At 43.6% G+C, this 19,358-nt stretch overlaps 1 protein-coding gene across 1 annotated transcript; it reads left to right on the top strand.

Moving 5' to 3' along the window:
- The first annotated feature begins 4,857 nt into the window (after positions 1-4,857).
- LOC104462378 (cytochrome P450 4V2) lies at positions 4,858-17,614 on the top strand. Its single transcript, XM_010074295.1, has 11 exons — positions 4,858-5,068; positions 6,896-7,008; positions 7,884-7,969; positions 9,714-9,904; positions 10,322-10,391; positions 11,348-11,474; positions 13,244-13,435; positions 14,819-14,921; positions 15,270-15,404; positions 15,575-15,754; positions 17,371-17,614. The coding sequence occupies exons 1-11, from the start codon at positions 4,858-4,860 to the stop codon at positions 17,544-17,546; spliced, it is 1,584 nt and encodes a 527-aa protein (XP_010072597.1). The 3' UTR covers positions 17,547-17,614.
- The last annotated feature ends 1,744 nt before the right edge of the window (positions 17,615-19,358 follow it).

Raw genomic sequence — 19,358 nt, 5'->3', positions numbered from 1 at the left:
CTTACCATCTTGTGGCACTTAATGGCAACCCAGACATTACATTGTGGACTAAATGAAAAGATGAATATGCACCACTTTGGTTCTGTAAAGACAGAATTGGGAACCACACAGTGAATAGTTGTTCATCATCTGGCACTTTGTGAAAGAGAGAAGATTGCTGACCTCTGTGAAGCCATATAGCTCTGTCACAGGATTTCTGAATGGAGAGAAGAGCAGAGCAAGAAGCATCTGCTTTTCTGAAGCTTAAAAGGAAAGGAAAGATCTGCTAATTACTAGAGCTGCAATGGCGCATGCTTGGGTGGCAGAGGAGAGGGAAAAGGGATGTTTGCTGGCTACAAGAAGTACTTTTAACAGTTTTCCCTTTTGGTCAGTTTACAGGCACCTGACAGAATCATGGGCCATCTTCTATCCTGATAATCAGCGTGTTGGATAGAGTTCTTCATTCCTGATTTTTGTTTTTCTCGTGGTCGTGGGACTGATATCCATATTTTGGTACCTGATATCCAGGAGGAGATCAGGTACCAAACGGCACAAATCAGAGACCCCGAGATCTTCCCTGACCTGGAGGAGTTCAGGCCTGAGCGATTCTCTGAAAATTGTAAGGGAAGGCACTTGTATGCTTTCCAGGTACTCACAGTTGTTGATAGTTTTTGTGTATCCATCTCTTTGTAGCTGATGCCTCTGATCTCAGTAGGGCGTCATATGGAAGAAATTTCACCTCCTTTTTCTCAGACAGTCTTGCAGTGGTTTCACGGGAGGATTTCAGCTGGGTGCTGGCGTCAAGGTGTTAACAGTGGGTGCTGCTGGGGTGGCCTCTGTGAGAAAAGGCCAGAAAAGAGAACACAGCTGGTTTCTGCTGGCTCCATAATGGACCTGCTGGAGGATGTAGCTGAGCACAGCAGCCAAACTGGTGGTGCCTTTGTGAAAATGTATTTAAGGACAGGAAAAAAAAAAAAAAAAAAAAGCAAGCCAGATAGATAGGCAGAGGGGGGGTTTTGTGGAAGAGAGTGAAACAGTATTGTAAACATCAAGGTCTGTGAAGGATGAGGAGGAGGTACTCCAAGCACCAGGGCAAAGTTTCCCTCACAGCCTGCAGAGAAACCACACTGAAGCAGGCCTGTCCTCGAGAGCTGCAGCCCATGGAGAGGACCCATGCTGGAGCATGAGAAGAGTGTGAGGAGGAGGGTGCAGCAGGGAGGAACATTTTTGTCTTAGTTTCTCACTTCCCAACTCTGTATTTTCAATTGGCAATAAATCAAATTTCCCTATGTTGAGTCTGTTTTACCCACGGTGGTAACTAGTAAGCAATTTCCCATGAGCTTTGTCATCCTGTTTTTTCTCTCTGTCACTTTGAGGAAGGGGAGTGAATGAGCAAATGGATAGGTGTCTGGCTGCTGGCCAAGGCTAACCCACAACAGCTTTTAATGGGTTGTTCATCTTTCATTCTGTACATGCATGCATGTCAAATGTGGACAGTGAATTTTGTAGAGCAAATCTCCCATTTTGCAAGAGTGCAGGTTGGCAGATTTGCAGTCTTGTGTGTTTCTGTGACCCACCATCACAAGTTCTTCCGGATCTTAAACTGACCATTTTATTCATGCTCCATGACCACTGTCTTGCTCCATGTAATGTGTAGCATGTTGCTAAATGCTGTCTTTAAACTTGCTAGAGTTTAGCAAGGAGGAGGCCCTGTAGGATCTAGCCAAACCACAGAACAGTGGGCAGAATGTCCACCTTGGGGTTGGTTGTGGCCATCCAACTTGGGAGTATGCTTTTTCCTTGGCACATAGATGAGTAAACATAGGTGTGGTGTTTTGGTAGCTACTTAGTATTAATTACAGCATTAGTTGTAGGTCCTCAGAATTGCTTTAGAACAGTAGGCTGTTGTTTGTCAGTGTGTGGTAGCCCAAGCTGCAACCTGCTTTGTTGCAAGGTGTGTTAGTGTCCTGGCATGCGTCTTCCTGGCATGGAAGATTTTGGTTCCTTAGAGAGGTGGCAAACTTTTGTTTTCTGTTGGGGATAATTCATTCACACAAAACTTCACTTTGTGAAGGAGTCCCAAATGGTGTCTACAGAACAGAGCAGTTGTTGTACAGTGAACGCCAGGTTGCAGAAACCATTGCGAGGTATGCTTGATTGGGGTGAGCATCACAGCAATCTGTCTCTAAAGAACATAACTGTGGGTTCTGCCTCTCAAGTGTAGTTAATCTCCTTTACCTGTGTGAGGAAAGATAATCCACAGAAGGATTTGAAGCTGGAGTCTTCCTCGAGCTTTGGCCTTTGAAGCCTAGGTTTTTGGGCTGCAGTGGTATGTAGTTCAGCATCAGGCCCTAAAATTAATTTCTGAGGATGGGGGAGATCTCTGAGCTGTTAGGCACTGATGATGTCTTTTCAAATGGAGACACGCTGTGGTATATTTTCTTTGTGCAGGTGATGGCTGTTGTGTACTACAAATTGACTTTTTATTTTTTTTCAGGTGCAAGTAAATTTTTACATAAACTTTAATCATGTTGTAATCATGTATGTTGAGAAAGAGGCAAACTCTTCCTAATTGCAAGTGAATTGTAATGATTGCTAAGCTAGCAACTGCTTAGTCTTGCTTAGTGTGGATGCCATGTTTTGCAAGGGATGGCAAGAACGTCAGGTATGTTTTGGCACCCCAGAGCATTTCAGAATGTGTTGTGTGTTTCCCTTTTGTCCTTCTGCTGTATTGGATCCCTTTCAGCCTGGCTTTGCTTTGGGTTTTTGGGGTTTTTTTTGCCAGTAACAATGATTTTACTGATTTCCTTATCAAAGAACCCAGACCTGCGTTCTAGGGATGAGAAGAAGCTTATGTTACCACTGTTCCTGTGGGCTGACATAGCTTCCTGACAGCATGCATGCCTTCTGTCAGCACGGGCAGAGAGGCTTCCACTTAGGTGAGAGGCTGAGTAAAAGCAGATTTGCACTCTTACGCGCATTTACAAAAGTGAAGATTCACTAACAGTGGAGTGCCTGCTGAAAGCCAGCGCTGAGCAAAGGGCTCTCCAGGTAAAAGTAGTGCTAATCATAATCTGGTGGAAAACTCCTTTCCTACAGAATGTCCTTCAAGGTTTGTGATGATTGCAGGTCTTAGTGACATGATTAGGCCTCAGAGATGCCAGACTTCTTATTTATTCTTTCTTGGATATATGTTTTGCATCTCATTCCAGTGTAGCTGCTCCCCTTTGTTAGTAGCAAGATAACCATTGCCAGCTGCTTGCAGAATTTTGCAATTGTTTTTCTGCTGTGTTCCCTACTGCGTTCTCTGTGGCTTTTCACCTGGTCCCTGATGTTTCACTGTTTTTCAGTTTTTCCTGCAGAAGGGAATTATCAGCAGTCAAAACCATAGATTTTGACTGGAATCACAACTTGCCACTTTGTCAATTATCAATTATCAACTCTGTGAAGGCAACAAACAAGGTTTTTGTAAAGAAGGGAGTATAATTACCCAGCTCATCTCCATGTTAAAAGACAGAAGTTGAGCTTCTTACTGCATGCTTGCTTCCTTCCTGGGGTGTCACCTCAACAAAAGAGGGGACTGATGGCAAGGTAGCTTGCCTTATGTGTTTACAAGACAGAGTATGAATCTACTACGTGCTGTCACAAACCATTACAAATAACAGCAAGAGTGGCAAAGTTCATTTCCAGCTGTTTACCATGAAGAAAAATGCAGTGGTCAGCATTTATGATAAAGCATTTTCTGGGAGATTGCAGGAAGAAAGTGCCAAAGTTTACTCCTCTCTGCTGCTAAGGGTCATCAGCCCTTCATTAGCTTCTGATGTTCTGAGCTTTCTCTGTTTGTGTTTCTTGTCTTAGTTGCTTTTTTTATGGTGTTTGTTGACAGAGTCAATTTTGGTACAAAACAGAGGAGAAACATGACCATGGCTGTAAGAAGCTTTTGCGGTATATTCAGGAGGTGAAATTTTTGCAAGTTGGGTGTGAACTATGCTGTCTTTTCACTGAACTTCTGTTTGACCACAAGGTTTCTGAGCACTGGAGGCTTTGAGGAGCAGGTGCTCAGCAGTCCTGCAGCAGTGAGAAGAAATGCTGTCTCCTCCTCCTCAGGGGCAGGAAGGGCAGTGGCATTTGTGGTGGGTATGGGACCACTTCTACCCAAGCACTTTGCAAGTTGTGACACAGGTGCTGTTGCTGCCAGGAATTTTAGCCTGTGACTGAGCATTCAACAGTGGGATCAGCACAGGACGCTTGAGCAAAGAAGCATCAGTGTGCTTGGCAGTGCTGCTCTTGATTGTGGGTCTGTGTGGGCTCTAGTTTGTGTAATCCCTTTGAACCATCAGCCCAACTTAAGAAAGGTGCTCCCCATCTGAAGCACTTGAAACCCTTCATGCATGGTGTTGGAGAGCACTGGAGCAGTTCTGTGTGGCTAACTTGTGTTCCATGAGCACCTGGAAACAGAGAAAGGCAGTCTTGCGAAAACCCATCCTCCCCAAATCAGTGAAAAGGTGGTTTTTCTCTTGACAGTGGTTTGTGTCTTTTCCTTCTGAGGTATTGCATGGACCTGTGAAGAACTTCCTCACTCTTCACTTGAGTCAGAGGAGCCAAGTGAGGGCAAGGAAATGGTACCATTCCCTGTGCCTGCTCTGTCTCATGAAGTGCTTGCAGGCAGCCTCTCCTTGTGGTTTTTTTATATCTTTGTTTGTTTTTCTGACAGGAAGCTGTGCCTTGGGGCTGTGTGACAGCTCCGCCTCCTGCTCTCCTGGCCTGAGTCCCACACGCTCCACTCACAGCAGCGCTGGGTACAGGCAGAGCTGCGTACAGGCAGCGCCGGTTCCCCAGAAGGGATTAAGACTCATAGGAGGAGGCTGGGAGGTGGTGATGGAGGTCATGCAGGGAGCCGTAGGCGGACCTCAGCTGCTGCACTTGGGGGCTGGGGTCGTCGCCCTCCTGTTGACAGTTGCGGCCATGCATTCCCTGCCCTCCCTGATGGATTACTGGAGGCGATGGTGGGTGATGAAGCCAATCCCAGGTATCAGCCCCTGCTATCCTGTGCTGGGAAACGCTCTACTCTTGGAGCGGAAGGGAGAAGGTAAGGGCAGCTCACGCCATTGTCCAGCTGTGAGGTCCCTGCAGTGCGTGGGGCTTTGCTGGAGGAGCCAGTGCTGGTGAGGTGCTTGGGTGGCTGACCTGTGGCTGGCTGGGGGTTGTAGGGTGTGCCATCACCTTTTAGGTGTTTCTGGGGCTGTGGGCAACCTGCAGAGGGGAACTATGTGAGAAGTGGGCAGTGGAAGGGAAAAGAGAGGAACTGCATAAATATGGGGCTATTGTCATCAAAGATTAGCTGGAGGTTCAGTCTGACAGTGGCTTCCAGATGATGATGCTGGACTCGGACCAATTTCCACTTGTTGGGGAGGAGCATGAATGCTGTGGAATGTTTTTGCAACAAGGAGGCATGCTGGTGCCCTCGCAGGAAGTGCTATTTCGTAACACAGAGCGCTGTGTCCACGTGGCTTTTAGCTGTGATCTAAACAAAGCTTTTAGCTTGCGAAGGAAAAATATTTCTTTAAACAGTGATCTTCCCCCAAGTGAGCATGTGCAAGCCTTTTGAATGAGGTGTCGTTAGAACTTTGCCTAAGACTAGGGAACGCTGTATTTGGGTGTCTATTAGGAAACTGGGTCCCCCCCCCCCCCCCTTTTTTTTTTTCCCTTGATTTGAGGACCTTTGAATTTTCAGCTCTGCAGAGGCCTTGGAGGGAATAATTTATTGTTTAATCTGGTTTCTGAAAGGGCAAAGGCATGTTTAATCCTTGAACATCCTGATAACGGTCACCTCCTCTAGAACTGCAGAGTGAGCCTGATTGCCCTCTGTGATGAGATAGCTGGATCTGTGAGCAAGGGAAGAGTGGTAGATGGCGTTTAATTTGATTCAGTGAGGTCTTTGATACCATCTCACATGCTTTCTGTACAGCTGAACTGACAAGATATGAACTAGATAAGCGGGTGGAGAATTGGCTGGATTGCTGAGCTCACTGGTATGAAGTCCAACTGAGAGCTGGACGATAGTGGTATCTCTCACGTGGTCCATGGCATAAATGATCCTATGCGTCTTTGTGTCCTTAGAGGTGGGGACATCTGAATTGCCAATCCACAGTGGCCCCATAAGCAGTAAGATTTCTAAAAGGGCAAGACTGGAGTTTAATCCTGGAGCATCTAGCTGTCAAAAGCCCCTGCTAGAATTGCAGTCTCACTGATGGTTAGGGCTGTGAGAAAGTGAGAGGAAAACAGGACATGGAGTAAGAAGTAATTTGTTTGCAGACAAATTATAATGGTGTAAGGGCTCCACAGATTTTCTTTGGGAATCCAGCTATCAGCAACTAGATATTTCAAGTGATACTCGTTCTTGCACAGTGCTCTGCTGTTATGGTGCATCGCATCACTTGTGTGTGCACCACAAGTGTAGTACTTGTCAATGAGGTCTTAGATGGGAAAAGGCTTGATGCTGTACTTGTAAAGTAAAGAAGCATATTGAGATAGCATTTTGGCTAGTGTCAGATAGGCCAAAATGTAAAAATAGCCTTGGTAAAGTTTGATTTGGCTCTAATTGTTACAGAGCATTGCAATACGGAAGGCCCTTGCTGCAGTGCTTTGAGACTGCTTGAATCAAACTGCCTTATCTACAGCTAGCAGGGGTTTCTCTTCAATAGAGTGCCTTCAAGAGTGCAGCCATAAAGAAATTCTCCTGCAGTACAGCTAATAGATAGGTGCAAAATATGCTGCTTGATCATAGTAGCAAGATAAAACTACAACAAAAACATCATTACAGGGCGTGTGGTGATAAGGACTTCATTACAGAAGTCTTGCTTATTCAGCAAAACTCCCATTTTTAAAATATTCTCATGTACTTTTTTCATTCCAGGTTTTTTTAAACAACTAAAATTTTATGTTGAAGAGTTCAGGAGTTGGCCATTGTTCAAACTTTGGCTAGGACCATTGCCTCTCTTGGTTATGTATCACCCTGACAGTGTGGAGGTGAGTGCGCTTCTTCCCTCCTGATTCTCGTGTTACGCAAATCAGTGTCCAACACGTGAGTTGCTGTTCTTTCAATGTCTGTTTTGCAAAAAAGGGCTTGGACTGATTTTACTTGAGATTGTCCTCTGACCCAGTGCTAAAGAAAGGCTGAAAAGTGGAAGAATGTAAAAAGCCTAGTCTTGGGAAAAAAAATACAGAAGATGGCGAGCAAGTGAAAGCACCAATTCCGTATGTTTTATATGAAGAAGCATCTCCTTTAGCTTTGTTTTCACATGTGTGAAAGCTTCTGCTCCCAAGATCAGAACAGACAAGCAGATAGCAGGAAAGATGGAACTACTGAACCAGGGATAGAACATTAGGGAATGCAGGTTGCAATGCTTGCGCCTGTTTGGCTGACTTCTGCATTAGAACTTGGTGAGAACTTGATGCCTTGAAAGGTAGGCATTAGTTTTGCTACTGACAATGATTGTTCCTGAACTGGGAAGACAGAGTTGTTTCTTTATTGGAGTGTTTATGAGACTTCTTGTGAGTTTGGTTCAGGCTGGAAACCTTGGGTTTTCTTTGAGCTCTGCTTGTGACTTTGTAACACAGACTTTTCTTTTTGAGGAAGATAAGGGGAGTGGGAGTGGTACTTTTTGAGTGTTTCATTGTTTCTTAGGATTGGAATATTTACTGAAAGACTTGAAGGTGTGAAGTCAATATTATCCCCATGTACCAGGTTGTACTGGTACATTGTGAATTTTTTATTGTGAATTTTGGGGAGGTTCGGGGCATTTTTGTGGAGGAAGTGAGGTTATGTGAAGTAATCTCAGATGAAGAAATCTCTTTCCATCTAACAAGTGATGTTTTTTCCTCTCCTTTCATTTTTCTGACAGGTTATTCTGAACAGTTCGAAACATATAGAAAAGTCATACCTGTACAAATTCCTGCAGCCATGGCTGGGCACTGGACTTCTGACAAGGTATAGTGAAATGCAGGTGCATTGCTGGCTTTTTGAAATTTGCAGGGTATAGGAAGAGGGCTTGATGGCCTGCATGCTGTGTGTATCTCTGGATGGAAATGTAGATGATAGCTATAGAAGTCTTAATCCTTGTGATGGTCTCAGTTGCTCTTTAGCAGCTGACATCCAATAAAAATCTTTCGGCATTATCTATTTCTTGGCAAATTTCGCAACCGTTACTTTTTTTGCCCAGCGGCTTGAAACGAATGCGAGTTTTGTATCCTATTGAAGGTGGTGTCTTTTAGTCTTCAGTGCTACATGCTGGATGTTGTGAATGTTGTGATCTGTGCTGAGTGGTGGGACTGTGGCAGAACTGCAACTGCATGTGTTGCTTATCTCAACTGGTGATGCTGCAGACCAGTAGTATGGGCCTGAGGTTGCGGGTGCTTTGGGATAGGGTGGGAGTGTATCTGCACCCCATCCTTCATTTGCCTCCTGAAGTGGAGGCTCCTAAAAGGTGAGCCTGGGTAAGAGCGCAAGTTAGGAGAAGAGAGAGGAGGGAGGAGGTGATGTAAAGATTTGTTGTCCTCTGGTCTTGGGAGCGTTAAGGAATGTTTGTTCTGGATGATGCAGAGATTCAAGACTCAGAGCAAGGTGAGTGTAGAGTGGCTCTGGTGCCTTTGTGCCTTTTCTGTGTTTTCGTGAAAAGGTCAAGCTTCCCCTGTTAGCAGTGGAGCTTTGTTGCCTGTTTGGAGCCCTCAGAAGTGAACTCCTCATGCTTCATGATGGGATCAGTGTCGTAGAAGCAAGCTGTTATCAGGTGGTGTGGTAGGTCCAAGCTTACGTGAGAGGATGAGCAATGCTTTTTATCCTGAGTTTTATTCGTGGCCTGTAAGAAGGCAGTAATCAATAGCAGAGTGCAGAGAACTGAGGTCCATGGGCGTCAGACATGATGTATCCTCACTGTTAGTCTTCTTCCTTTCTGGTTGTTTCGTCTCCAGTAGACTTTTAGAGTTGTTTTTACTTCCTTATTCTTGCAAAAACATAATGGAGGAGAACGTTCCAGTGTCTGCTGATTAAGGGCAGTAGTGGTAGACAGCAAGCAGATAAACTGGCCTGAGGAGTGCCCCAATAGCAGATTAACAGGAAAAGTGGTGTGATAGTTTACCCTATAAGCAGAGCTGCCAGTTGTGTGCCCATGGGGCTTGTGATTCAGAAAAAAAGTGAACAAGAACTAGGAAGCTGGCATCATCCGCAGTGGCTCCATGCTCTTTCACTGGCATGTGGGAGGTGGTTGCCTGTCTCCAAGGAAGTACTTTGTAGACAGACCTTGAGGCAGTCATTTGTGTGATGTCTGTGGACCGTAGTTCTCTGCAATCCTCATTTCCTAGTCAATGGATGAGGCAAGCACAGGTGCTTATTCAGAGAGACCATGTTGAGGCCTTGATGCTGGTTTGTCCAGATGGCTTCTGCTTGATCTCTCTCAGCCTGTGCACTGAATGACCATGAAGCTGTATTTCCTGAAGGCTTCTTGGCATCTCCTTTTGTTGAGAGCAGCTTTAGAAACCGTAGCTTGTGGTTTGGAGAGAGCTGGAGCAAGAAATATTTCCATTTTGCTCCTTCTGGGGAGTGCTGCGGAGAAGAGTCATCTGCAGCGTGTGAATGTGTTCTAGGATGCAGTTTTTAGTGTGTACTTTTTGTGATGGTGAGGGTTTTATTTTTGACTTGGAGTTTTAACCCTTCCTTCTCCATGTTAATTTTGCAGCACTGGAGACAAGTGGCGGTCGCGGAGGAAGATGATAACTCCCACATTCCACTTCACAATCTTAACTGACTTTCTAGAGGTTATGAATGAACAAGGAGGTATTTTGTTGGAGAAACTCGAGAAGCATGTTGACAAGGAACCATTTGATGTCTTTCTGGACATCACTCTATGTGCCCTTGATATAATCTGTGGTAAGTACTCTTTGGTTATTATGGTGGGGCTCTGAATGATGCAGAGGCTTGTGAGTACAGCTGTGCCTTGTTGTGTGAGGAGGCAGTTGAAAAGGAATATTCCTGCATATTGTGTGAAGGCATTTCCATCCTCCTGAAGCCATCTTTCTCCTAGGGTGTCTTGTGTGCATCTGAACAGGTGAATTTGTGGGGTGGGCAGGGCAGAGGTAGCAGTCTCAAGTGGTTGTGTTGAGGAGCAGGGTTCCAGGGCATGGAAATGTAAAGTGAGCTCATCAACTGGAAAGGGGTGTGTGTATTCACCTGTTGAAGGGATGGTGTGGGGACAGTCAGAAGCTGGGAGCAGTAGTAACTGGTTGTGTGCAGGGACTCTGCATTTCACTTTGCACTTCTGAACCGTTGATGATTTCCTCCTCCTAGAAACAGCAATGGGCAAGAATGTGGGTGCTCAGGAGAATAACAATTCTGAGTATGTGCGTGCTATCTACAGGTAAATGGACATTTTCTTTGGCTACGTTGTAGTTGGGCTGGAGTTGATGCTGCTAGTGTCAGGAGCTCATCTGCTCTGAACCAGGAGGGAGGGCTGGGTGATCATATATGGAGGTAGAAAACTGAGAAGGCAGGAAAAACTGCAGATTTTGATGCGTTTTCTGGTATGAGTATATGTGATGGGAGTCTGAGGCTCTGAAGAGGTATCAGCTGCCATTCAGTTAATCCTTTGGTACAGGAGGTTAAAAATGGAGCTGCAGTGTGTCATATCAGCATGACTAGCACAACTGGGAGGGTGCTGTTTTAGACAGCATGTTAAAGCTCAGGCACTGCTGCACTGCAATTCGTGGCAGTATTTACGCCATTCAAATTGGATGTGACTGTCAGTGCGTTAGGAAGAGCATGGTCTGTATCCCTGCCACACTGGTGTGTCAGCCTAGAAGAGATGTAGCTGCCTGTGCCATCTCGCCCCTAGCTTTTGAAGGGGCTTGTTGAGGCAGGTATGTTGCAAAAAAGGGGTGGAATTAGAGGTCTGATTGTCATAGGTTCCTTGACCTTTCACAAATTGTACTGGCATGAGTAGTCTTTTCAGGATGTATGTGTCTCTTCAGCATGGTCAATGCTTTACTGATGTGGAGTGGGATTGGACTGGATGACTTAATATGTCTGTTTCAAGAGGATTCCCACTAAATGAGAATATGCTCTCCTTCTCAGAGATCAATGTTTAAAGATGTAAATGATGGTAATGCTGGGACAGGTGGCAGAAATTTTGAAGTGGTTTAAAATCAGGAAACAAATATGAATAACCTTCCCTTCAGAAGAATGGGCTTAAGCCCACACAATAAGTTAAGTTTGGCTTCATTGAGGGAGGTAGAACTTTATTTTGGTTCTTGAAAGTGTGCTGTAAGTTTGTTTTTTGTCAAGAATTGTTACATGATGTAATTGTTGTGTCCCTAGGATGAGCGATCTCATCCAACAGCGACAGAAGAGCCCTTGGCTTTGGCCTGATCTTGTATATAAGCTGTTCAAGGAAGGAAGAGAGCATGAGAGGAACCTCAAGATCCTTCACAATTTCACAGATACAGTATAATATTTTTTTTTTTAGTGATACGTTTTAGTTGTTGGAGCGAAGTCTTGCACTCAGTAGAGAGCTTCCAAATGGAGGTGAGGTTCAGCCCCCTTGATATGCATCTATTGAGAGAACTATTGCTCTGTTGGGACGCTGAGGAATTCCCCGAAAAGAAGACGACATCTGACTGCCCTGTCAGGAGCTCTATGGTATTTAAGAGAGGGAGTATACTGCTCCAAGGGAGTAACAAGACTTACAGGCCCTTGACAACCAAAACAAACAACAGGAATTAATTGAACTCATGTTCTGCCTGAGATGCTCCACATCTGAATCACCTGCAACAGCTCCCTGCCAAGTTTGTAGCAGTAAGCATAGGGATTTGCTTGGTAATGCTGCTTGGTCCAGCCCTCAGAAATGGAAGGCTGTATTAATTTTCTCCTATTTTTAGCAGAACTGCTGAGATGAGCAAACATATGCAGGTCCCCACATCAGCAGTAAGGCACTTTGACACAGAAACTACTAAGCATGCATCACTGACTTGGCATAAAACACAGTGTTCTCTCACCATGTTAGATGTGTTAGGGTGCAAGTAACACCCCTTTCTCTTACCAAATAGTTCCCATGCTATTCTTGCCACTGGTTGCCCTCCCAAATCTATTGTTAGGATGATTTCCTGCTGCAGAGAGGCTGCTTTCCCTGAAATAGATGTATGTACCCCATGATGTCACTGTATCAATGCCCACAACAAAGGAAATAGTCGCTGAACTTTCACTACATATAATGAGCCACATTGACTCTGTGTTGTTTTTAAGTAGTTCATGTGTTGCTTCCTTTTATTGGGAATTGCAGCAGTGAGGCATGAGAGAGGCTCTTAAAGGGACCTAAGGTAATGCTTTGTTCCCATGTTGAGCTGGTTCACTGAATATAAGAAGCCAAATCTTGGAAGATGACAAAGGAACAGTAAATAATAATATAACCTAGCACAGGTGCTGACAGAAAGCACTGAGACAAAAGGTAGTTCCATATGTGTCTTTATATGTGTATGTTCAGTAAAGGAAAAAACATGTGTGTATATAACTATTTTTTTTCCCATTCAGTGCTTCCTCTGAACAGAATTGCATACACCCCAGCCTTTATTTTTAAACACTTTGTTGTTGAGAGCAGTACCAGTTTATTGAAGGGTTCTGTTTTGCTGTTATAAGAACGGTGGTGACAGTGAGAAATCTCTGTCTGTCACTGGGTCTGTGCTTTGACCTAAAAAAGGGAAGTTCAACCACTGCTCTCATACTGAAGAAAATGTGGCATGCCCTGGCTTCTTTTCAATCTCCTGGTTTGCCCAGAAACTGGAGGTGTGATTCTTTCCTTAGTTATCAAATAGGGTAGAGAATATCTTCCTGGTGATCAGTCTGTTCAAATCATAGTGATGTTTTTTGATTTGCTGGTGTTATTGGTGGCATTCACATTTGAATTGTTTCAGATATTCTGGATGTGTTTACACTTCTTGATAGTCAATAAGTTATTTGCATAGTTTGGCTATTTTCTTGGTCACACAAAGGCTATTCAAGGTTCATTCTGTTGCTTGGGACAAGAGGGGTTGATCATATTTCACCTACTAACACAAAGTCAGTTTAAATTCATGAGCTGATGCTGACAGCTGTGCTAACTAGCTCATGTAGACTGCTACAAATGGATGTTTTAGTAAGGACCAAATCACAAACCTGTGTGATGTAGACTGTGCACATGTGCTGAATGCATCATATCTAATGTAATGGTTCTAATCTCAGGTCATTGCAGAAAAAGCTGCAGAACTTAAAAACACCAAACAAACAAAATGTGATACGGATGGCAGCTGTGAAGAAAGTGGCTTCAAAAAGAGAAAGGCTTTCCTGGACATGCTGCTGAGTGCAACCGACGATGAAGGGAACAAATTGAGCTACAGGGACATTCGTGAGGAAGTGGATACTTTCATGTTTGAGGTACCCAAAAACCCCATTGGTTTGGTTTTTTGTTTTGGTTGTGTTTTTGTTTTGTTTTGTTTTGGTTTTTTTTTTTTTTTCCCCCAGAACCTGAGATTCGCCATTTGCAGGTAGTGACTCTTCTTTTTCTCAGTTCAGGAGATTGCTTTTCAGTATGAAGTTATTTTAGCCCTGGAAGCCTAAAAGGAAACCTCTGTAGGATAGAAACTGCTGAAGGGTAGAAATGTTTGTTCCAGAAATGTGTGCCCTGGCAAAATGTTGGGCAACACACATGTGACAGGCCCTGCCTAAGTGAGCAGGCTCTAGTCATGAAAGCATGTGAGTAATAAGAGTTTAATGGCTGATGTGGGCCTTGGGCTCTCAGCTCCTGTTGCAAACCCCATTAGTGCTAAAGAGAACTCTAAATGGTTTCAGTATTTTGCCTTGCATTTTGTCAGCTCTCCTCACCTTTTGTCCCTTGCCACACTGTCTGTAACCTCCTGGTTCTGTCACCAGCTGTGCTTTGGTGTACTGTCTTCTCATATGTAGTTCCCTGTCCAATGAAGGATCTAAATAAGACTTTCAAAAGTTTTCCAGGCAACTCCATTAGGTGGACATGAATTCTGTTTCAGAAGAGCTTAGTTCAGAGTCATATTACTGCTCTTGTAACCTAGAGAAACTCTCTTCCCATCTTACCATTCCTGTACTACTCCATAGCTGGATTTTGAAGAGGTGCAACATCCTGAACTTCACAAGTGCACCTTTTTAGTACGAAATCCTTTCTTGGTCAACTTTTCCCTTTCTGTTCTCCCCCCTTTTTTTTTTGTTTGTGTGTGTGTGGTTTTTTTTCCTCTTCCCTCTGTTTCCTTTCCAAGTATTTATGTGGTGCTGAGAACTGTAATAGCTGATCCCTTTCCCACAGGAAACCAAGAAGTATTCTCCCCTATGGCCTACTGTGTCTCATTAGACCTTTTTTTGGATAGTTTTGTAAAATTTACAGATTGTGTCCATTGTATCTCTCCTGTGCTAGTTGTTGGCCCCTCAGATGTTATGTTTTTGACTGGACAGTAACCAAAAAAGATGAGTATAGATCTGTTTCATTGTGTAGCTACTGAGAGTTCATGCAACTTCCAGGAGGCAGAGGAGAGGGGTGTTTGCTTGGGTTATTTCAATGCTTTTCCCTTTTGCTCAGTTTCCAGGCACCTTACAGAATCATGGGCCACCTTATATCCTGATAATCAGCGTGTTGAATAGAGTTCCTCACTCTAGATTTTTGTTTCTCTCGTGGTCGTGGGACTCATAAGTCTCACTTTCCATACTACCTGCATGCCTAAGTATTTACAAAGCCTGCTTGTGCACAGGAATAGTGTGGAAGTGAATATATTTGTATATCTGGACCTCTAGGGCCATGATACAACAGCAGCTGCTATGAACTGGGCCCTCTACTTACTTGGACATAATCCCAAAGCCCAGAAGAAGGTTCACAGGGAACTGGACGAGGTGTTTGGTACGTTTCCCTTCCCTCCTTCATTGGGCTTGTGTGGTAGTTGCATTTGTGAGTGGGGATGAGGTACATTATTAACCTAAATGTAGAAGGGGAGGTAGGAACATGCCTTGTGGCCCTTCTGGAGCTTTCAATAGCTCGATGTGATTAGGATGGGTGCTGGAAGGTCCGTAGGAGAGTACAGCCAACCTTACGTCTTTGGGGCGACACATGCACGTTCAGTGTATGTGCAGCACCTTCTCCTATGTGGTCTTGGTGCATGACGAGAGTTCCTGGAGGGAGCTGGGATGAGTTTGTTTAAAAAATTTGGGAGTTTTGGTCTTGCTCATCCATCTATTTGTTTTTCGACAGGCAACACTGAGTGTCCTGTTACAATGGACGATTTGAAGAAGCTTCAATACCTTGATTGTGTTGTGAAAGAAGCCCTTCGTCTCTTTCCTTCAGTTCCGCTGTTTGCCCGTACCTTGAGAGAGGATTGCTGTATTAGTAAGTAGTGTCTTGCGTTTGCCACTTCCTGTCCTGCTAGCATCTCCTCAGTGGAGGTGTTCCACAAGTAAAGGGCAATGTTGTTTTATTATTACTGTTCTGTTGAGTATGGAAAGTCACCTATTTGCTGTTGTTTTGACCCTTCTTCTCCCTTTCCCTTTTCTCTTTAGGAGGATATCAGGTAGCAAAAGGCACAGATGTTCTTGTCATAACTTATGCCCTGCATAGAGACCCTGAGATCTTCCCTGACCCAGAGGAGTTCAAGCCTGAGCGATTCTTCCCTGAAAATTGTAAGGGAAGGCACCCGTATGCTTACGTGCCCTTCTCAGCTGGTCCCAGGAACTGCATTGGTAGGTAGCTGAAGAGGGAAGCCCTTGTAATGTGACAGTGCTGCTTTTAGTGTGATAACTGTGTCAGCAGCGGGTGTATCAGAAATTTAAGTCTCGATGTGCCTGTGGGTCATGTCCTGTCCTTCCCCTCGCCCTTCTCTGCCCCCAGGTTCTGGATACTGTCTCCCCTGCCATCCTGGTGCTTGAGCTGCCACATTTTGTTTGTTCCCAAAGGTTTCCTTTCTTCCCAGAGGCCAAAGTCTGTAATGCTTGTGTTTCTTCCTCACTGCCAGTGCAGCCTGGCAGCATGTTTGTGGGCTCCTGTATTAGGACAGGATTACTTCCAAATTTCTGATGCTTATTGTCAGCAAGACAGAGATAGAGAAGACAAATGTCTTGCACTTGTTTTGGTCTGGAAACATCTCATTTTTATCTCATGATCTCAGCTCAGTTTCCCAGACATGCAGTCTGCAAATGATGTATTCTTTCCCTCTTTCTGACACCGTTGTTGCCCTTGTGTTTTTGCTGTCATCCCAGAGCTTGTTAGCTCTTCGGGTGCTACTGAAACACTTGACATTTATCCATGCTTAAAGTAGAGGCATTGTTGTTTATATTGTGGAACACATGAAAAGACTCTTCCCTGCGCTGGTCTTAAGTGCAGAAGGGGAACATTCAGCAATTGTCATGCCATTTACAAGAATGGGAAATACAACTTCTGGATTTTTGTATTTGTTTGTTTTCTTTTGGGGTGGGTGAGTTGGTTTGTTTGTTTGTTTTAAATTTGTCTCATTGGGAGTAGTTGCCCTTCCCATAAGAACAGCAGGCTAGGTCTTTCCATGTTGCAAAGAGGAATCTAATTTAATATTGCATGTCTAGCAAGTTCCTGGATGTATAGGAACATGTGTAGGAGAGGAGGTCCGTTAACATCGTTGCAGAAATACTTCACTGTACATGTGTGTACAGACATCCATCTGTGCATATTATACAGAGGGAAGCACTGAACAAGTTTTGAGCACTGGGCTTTGTGTCCTGTTCCCATTTTCAGTTTAGTTTGAGTTTCTCTGTTCTTCCCTTTCCTTCTTCATCTTTCTCTGAAATGTAAATTAAACTTCGCCTTCTGTGCTACTGAATCATCAGTGTGTGTGATGCTTAGTGTTCCTTGCCTGTCTGTCATTCTGTTGCAGTCATATTTCCTTTTCTCCTCTCTGCATATATGGAACAGTGGGATTTGTCTCTCCTTGCAGCCCCTGTGCTGCATCTTCTCTTGCTCTGATTTGTCATCTATTCCCCCACCTGCCTAGTCTGTCCAAGAGTCATGACAAGGCTGTGTTTTGTATGAGGTCCATGGAAAGTGATGACTGTTTCCTCTTTGCTGTTTTAGTTCTGTGTACTATGGGAAGGAGGATGTGCTATGGATTGTCTGAGGAAGGCCACAGTTGTCACGCAGAGAAAAGTGCTAGTTTCAGTAGTATCCATATGACCCTGATTTTGGCCTAAAGCCAGTTCTGTTCTCAAGGCAGATGCAGAGTCTTTGCTGTCCTGTGTTCCTAGGGGTATTGCTGTGAGCGTGAAAATGCAGCAACTGTTGATGCAACCTGACAATAACATCTATTTTTTTGCTGCCCTGTAATTTTTAGGTCAGCGCTTTGCACAAATGGAGGAGAAAGCTCTTCTAGCCCTCATCCTGCGGCGCTTTTGGGTGGACTCATGTCAAAAGGTGGAAGAGCTTGGTATAACTGGAGAACTGATTCTTCGGCCAAATAATGGCATCTGGATTAAGCTGAAGAGGAGGCCAAATACTGGATCAGAATGAAAGGAAATTAAAGATTTCATTTTTCAAAAAAACCCGTCCAAGCTATTTAGGCTGAGATATGTTTTTAAAATGGACATTTTGATAGCAGTGCAGGAATTTGTTAAAACTATAGTGAAAAAAATCAGTAATGACTTAAGAAGATGTTGTAATAACCCTAAATTGCTCTACTTTTCTAGTACCTGTGAACTTTGTGTTCATCTTTGAAGTGCAAATCTTTAAACATCAAATTATCTACTTGGATTAAACTATTCTATTGCAGTAGTGCAAAAAACTTTGCTATGGTAGTAATAACACTAATGCCTGTGATGGAGTGATCTGCTTATATTCCATAGCATTTGTGAGGTAACTGATAGTCTCAAATCTTTGGATAGTTTTCAGGTTTCTTTGGTTCTGAAAGGTTCAAGTGATCAGTTCTTGCCCTTGGCACATTTCTTCCTTGTTTTGGTGTTGATTGCATCTATGAAGACAAAGTGAAAATCTCTGATAATTTCACTCCTCCTTTGTTTACAATAGTTCTTTAGCAGTGAGTCATCTGAATTTTATTTTTTAGTGAAGTGTACCCTAAGCATTAATCTGTATAATCACACCATGAACTAGACAGTGCAAATTACACACAGGATTTAATAATGACAGAAACACTGTATGTTATTACAAATTTGGAGAATAAACTTCTACTATTCCTCAATATAATATAATTTGATCAGTTCCTCTGGGGTGATCAATCGACCAGATTTTACTGTGTTAGTCAAAGCTGAAACTGTGACCCAGTCTGCTCTTACCTGCTAAGGTCCTGAAGGTAACATTGAGAATTTCCTGATAATTGATGTTGAAGAGGAATTGCAGTGATGGAATGAAGCACATGTGAAAGTTTCAGGTCAAAATCTGCAACAAGCCACACAGCTGAAAGCTGATACAAGACCAAGCTGAGGTCCTCTAACTGGTCTGCCCTTTACTTCTGCCCCATGCTTTGGCACTTCTTTTGGTGGGTGTGTGTTACCCCAGCATGACCCATGGCACTGTGCAAAGAAGGGTACACACTGCTAACCACACCTCTGTCTTTATCTGCTGATGTTGCTCTTGCCACTGTGGCTGGTGGTGGGGGTTTTAGGTGTGCTATTGCCTTTAGGTTGCTCTGAGGCTGTGGGCGACCTGCAGAGGGGAACTGGATAAGAAGCTGGAGGTAGGAGCTCATACGGCTAATATGGACTCCTCCGCTCCTAATGATTAATGTGTTACAGAATAAGAAAGGAGTAATCTGTCCTTATTGGTTTTGTTGACCTTCAGAGATTCTTTTCTTTTGTCTATTTCCTTGTGCCCTTTTAACAACACTTAGTGGTTTAATACCTGGGAGACTGCTGTGCTTTATAGAACATCAGAACAGAGAGAAAATAATTCCTATGTTTTCTAAGTAAGTTAGAGGTTTCCTTGAACCTGCTGAATTCTTTATATTCTGATGAGCCTAGGTTTTACCATTGTCTGAGGATCCCATGAAAATAAAGGATTTAACTGCTTAGTTTACTTAAATGAAATCAGAGACCTTGACAAATAGTTTATTGCAATTATTGCCTTTCTTTTGCCATTGAGAAAACAAAAGCCATGTAACAATGATAATATGGTTACATTCTTCAGCCTTCATTTTCAAAGACAAGCTAGATAATAAGAATTTAAGTTTACAGGGGTGATTGTAAAAATTGTTTTCTTTATAATGAGGTAACTTTTGAGAATACCTTCTTATGTTAATACACATAAAGCAAATGACATGTTTTCCAAAGAGACTCTAAGTTAAGGAATTATTTAATGCTTTTGGGTACT

This window comes from Pterocles gutturalis, unplaced genomic scaffold (assembly GCF_000699245.1).
Source record: "Pterocles gutturalis isolate BGI_N339 unplaced genomic scaffold, ASM69924v1 scaffold13622, whole genome shotgun sequence".
NCBI classification, from domain to species: domain Eukaryota; kingdom Metazoa; phylum Chordata; class Aves; order Pterocliformes; family Pteroclidae; genus Pterocles; species Pterocles gutturalis.
Note: the sequence above shows the minus strand (reverse complement) of the source record. Positions and strands in the feature narration are given on the sequence as shown.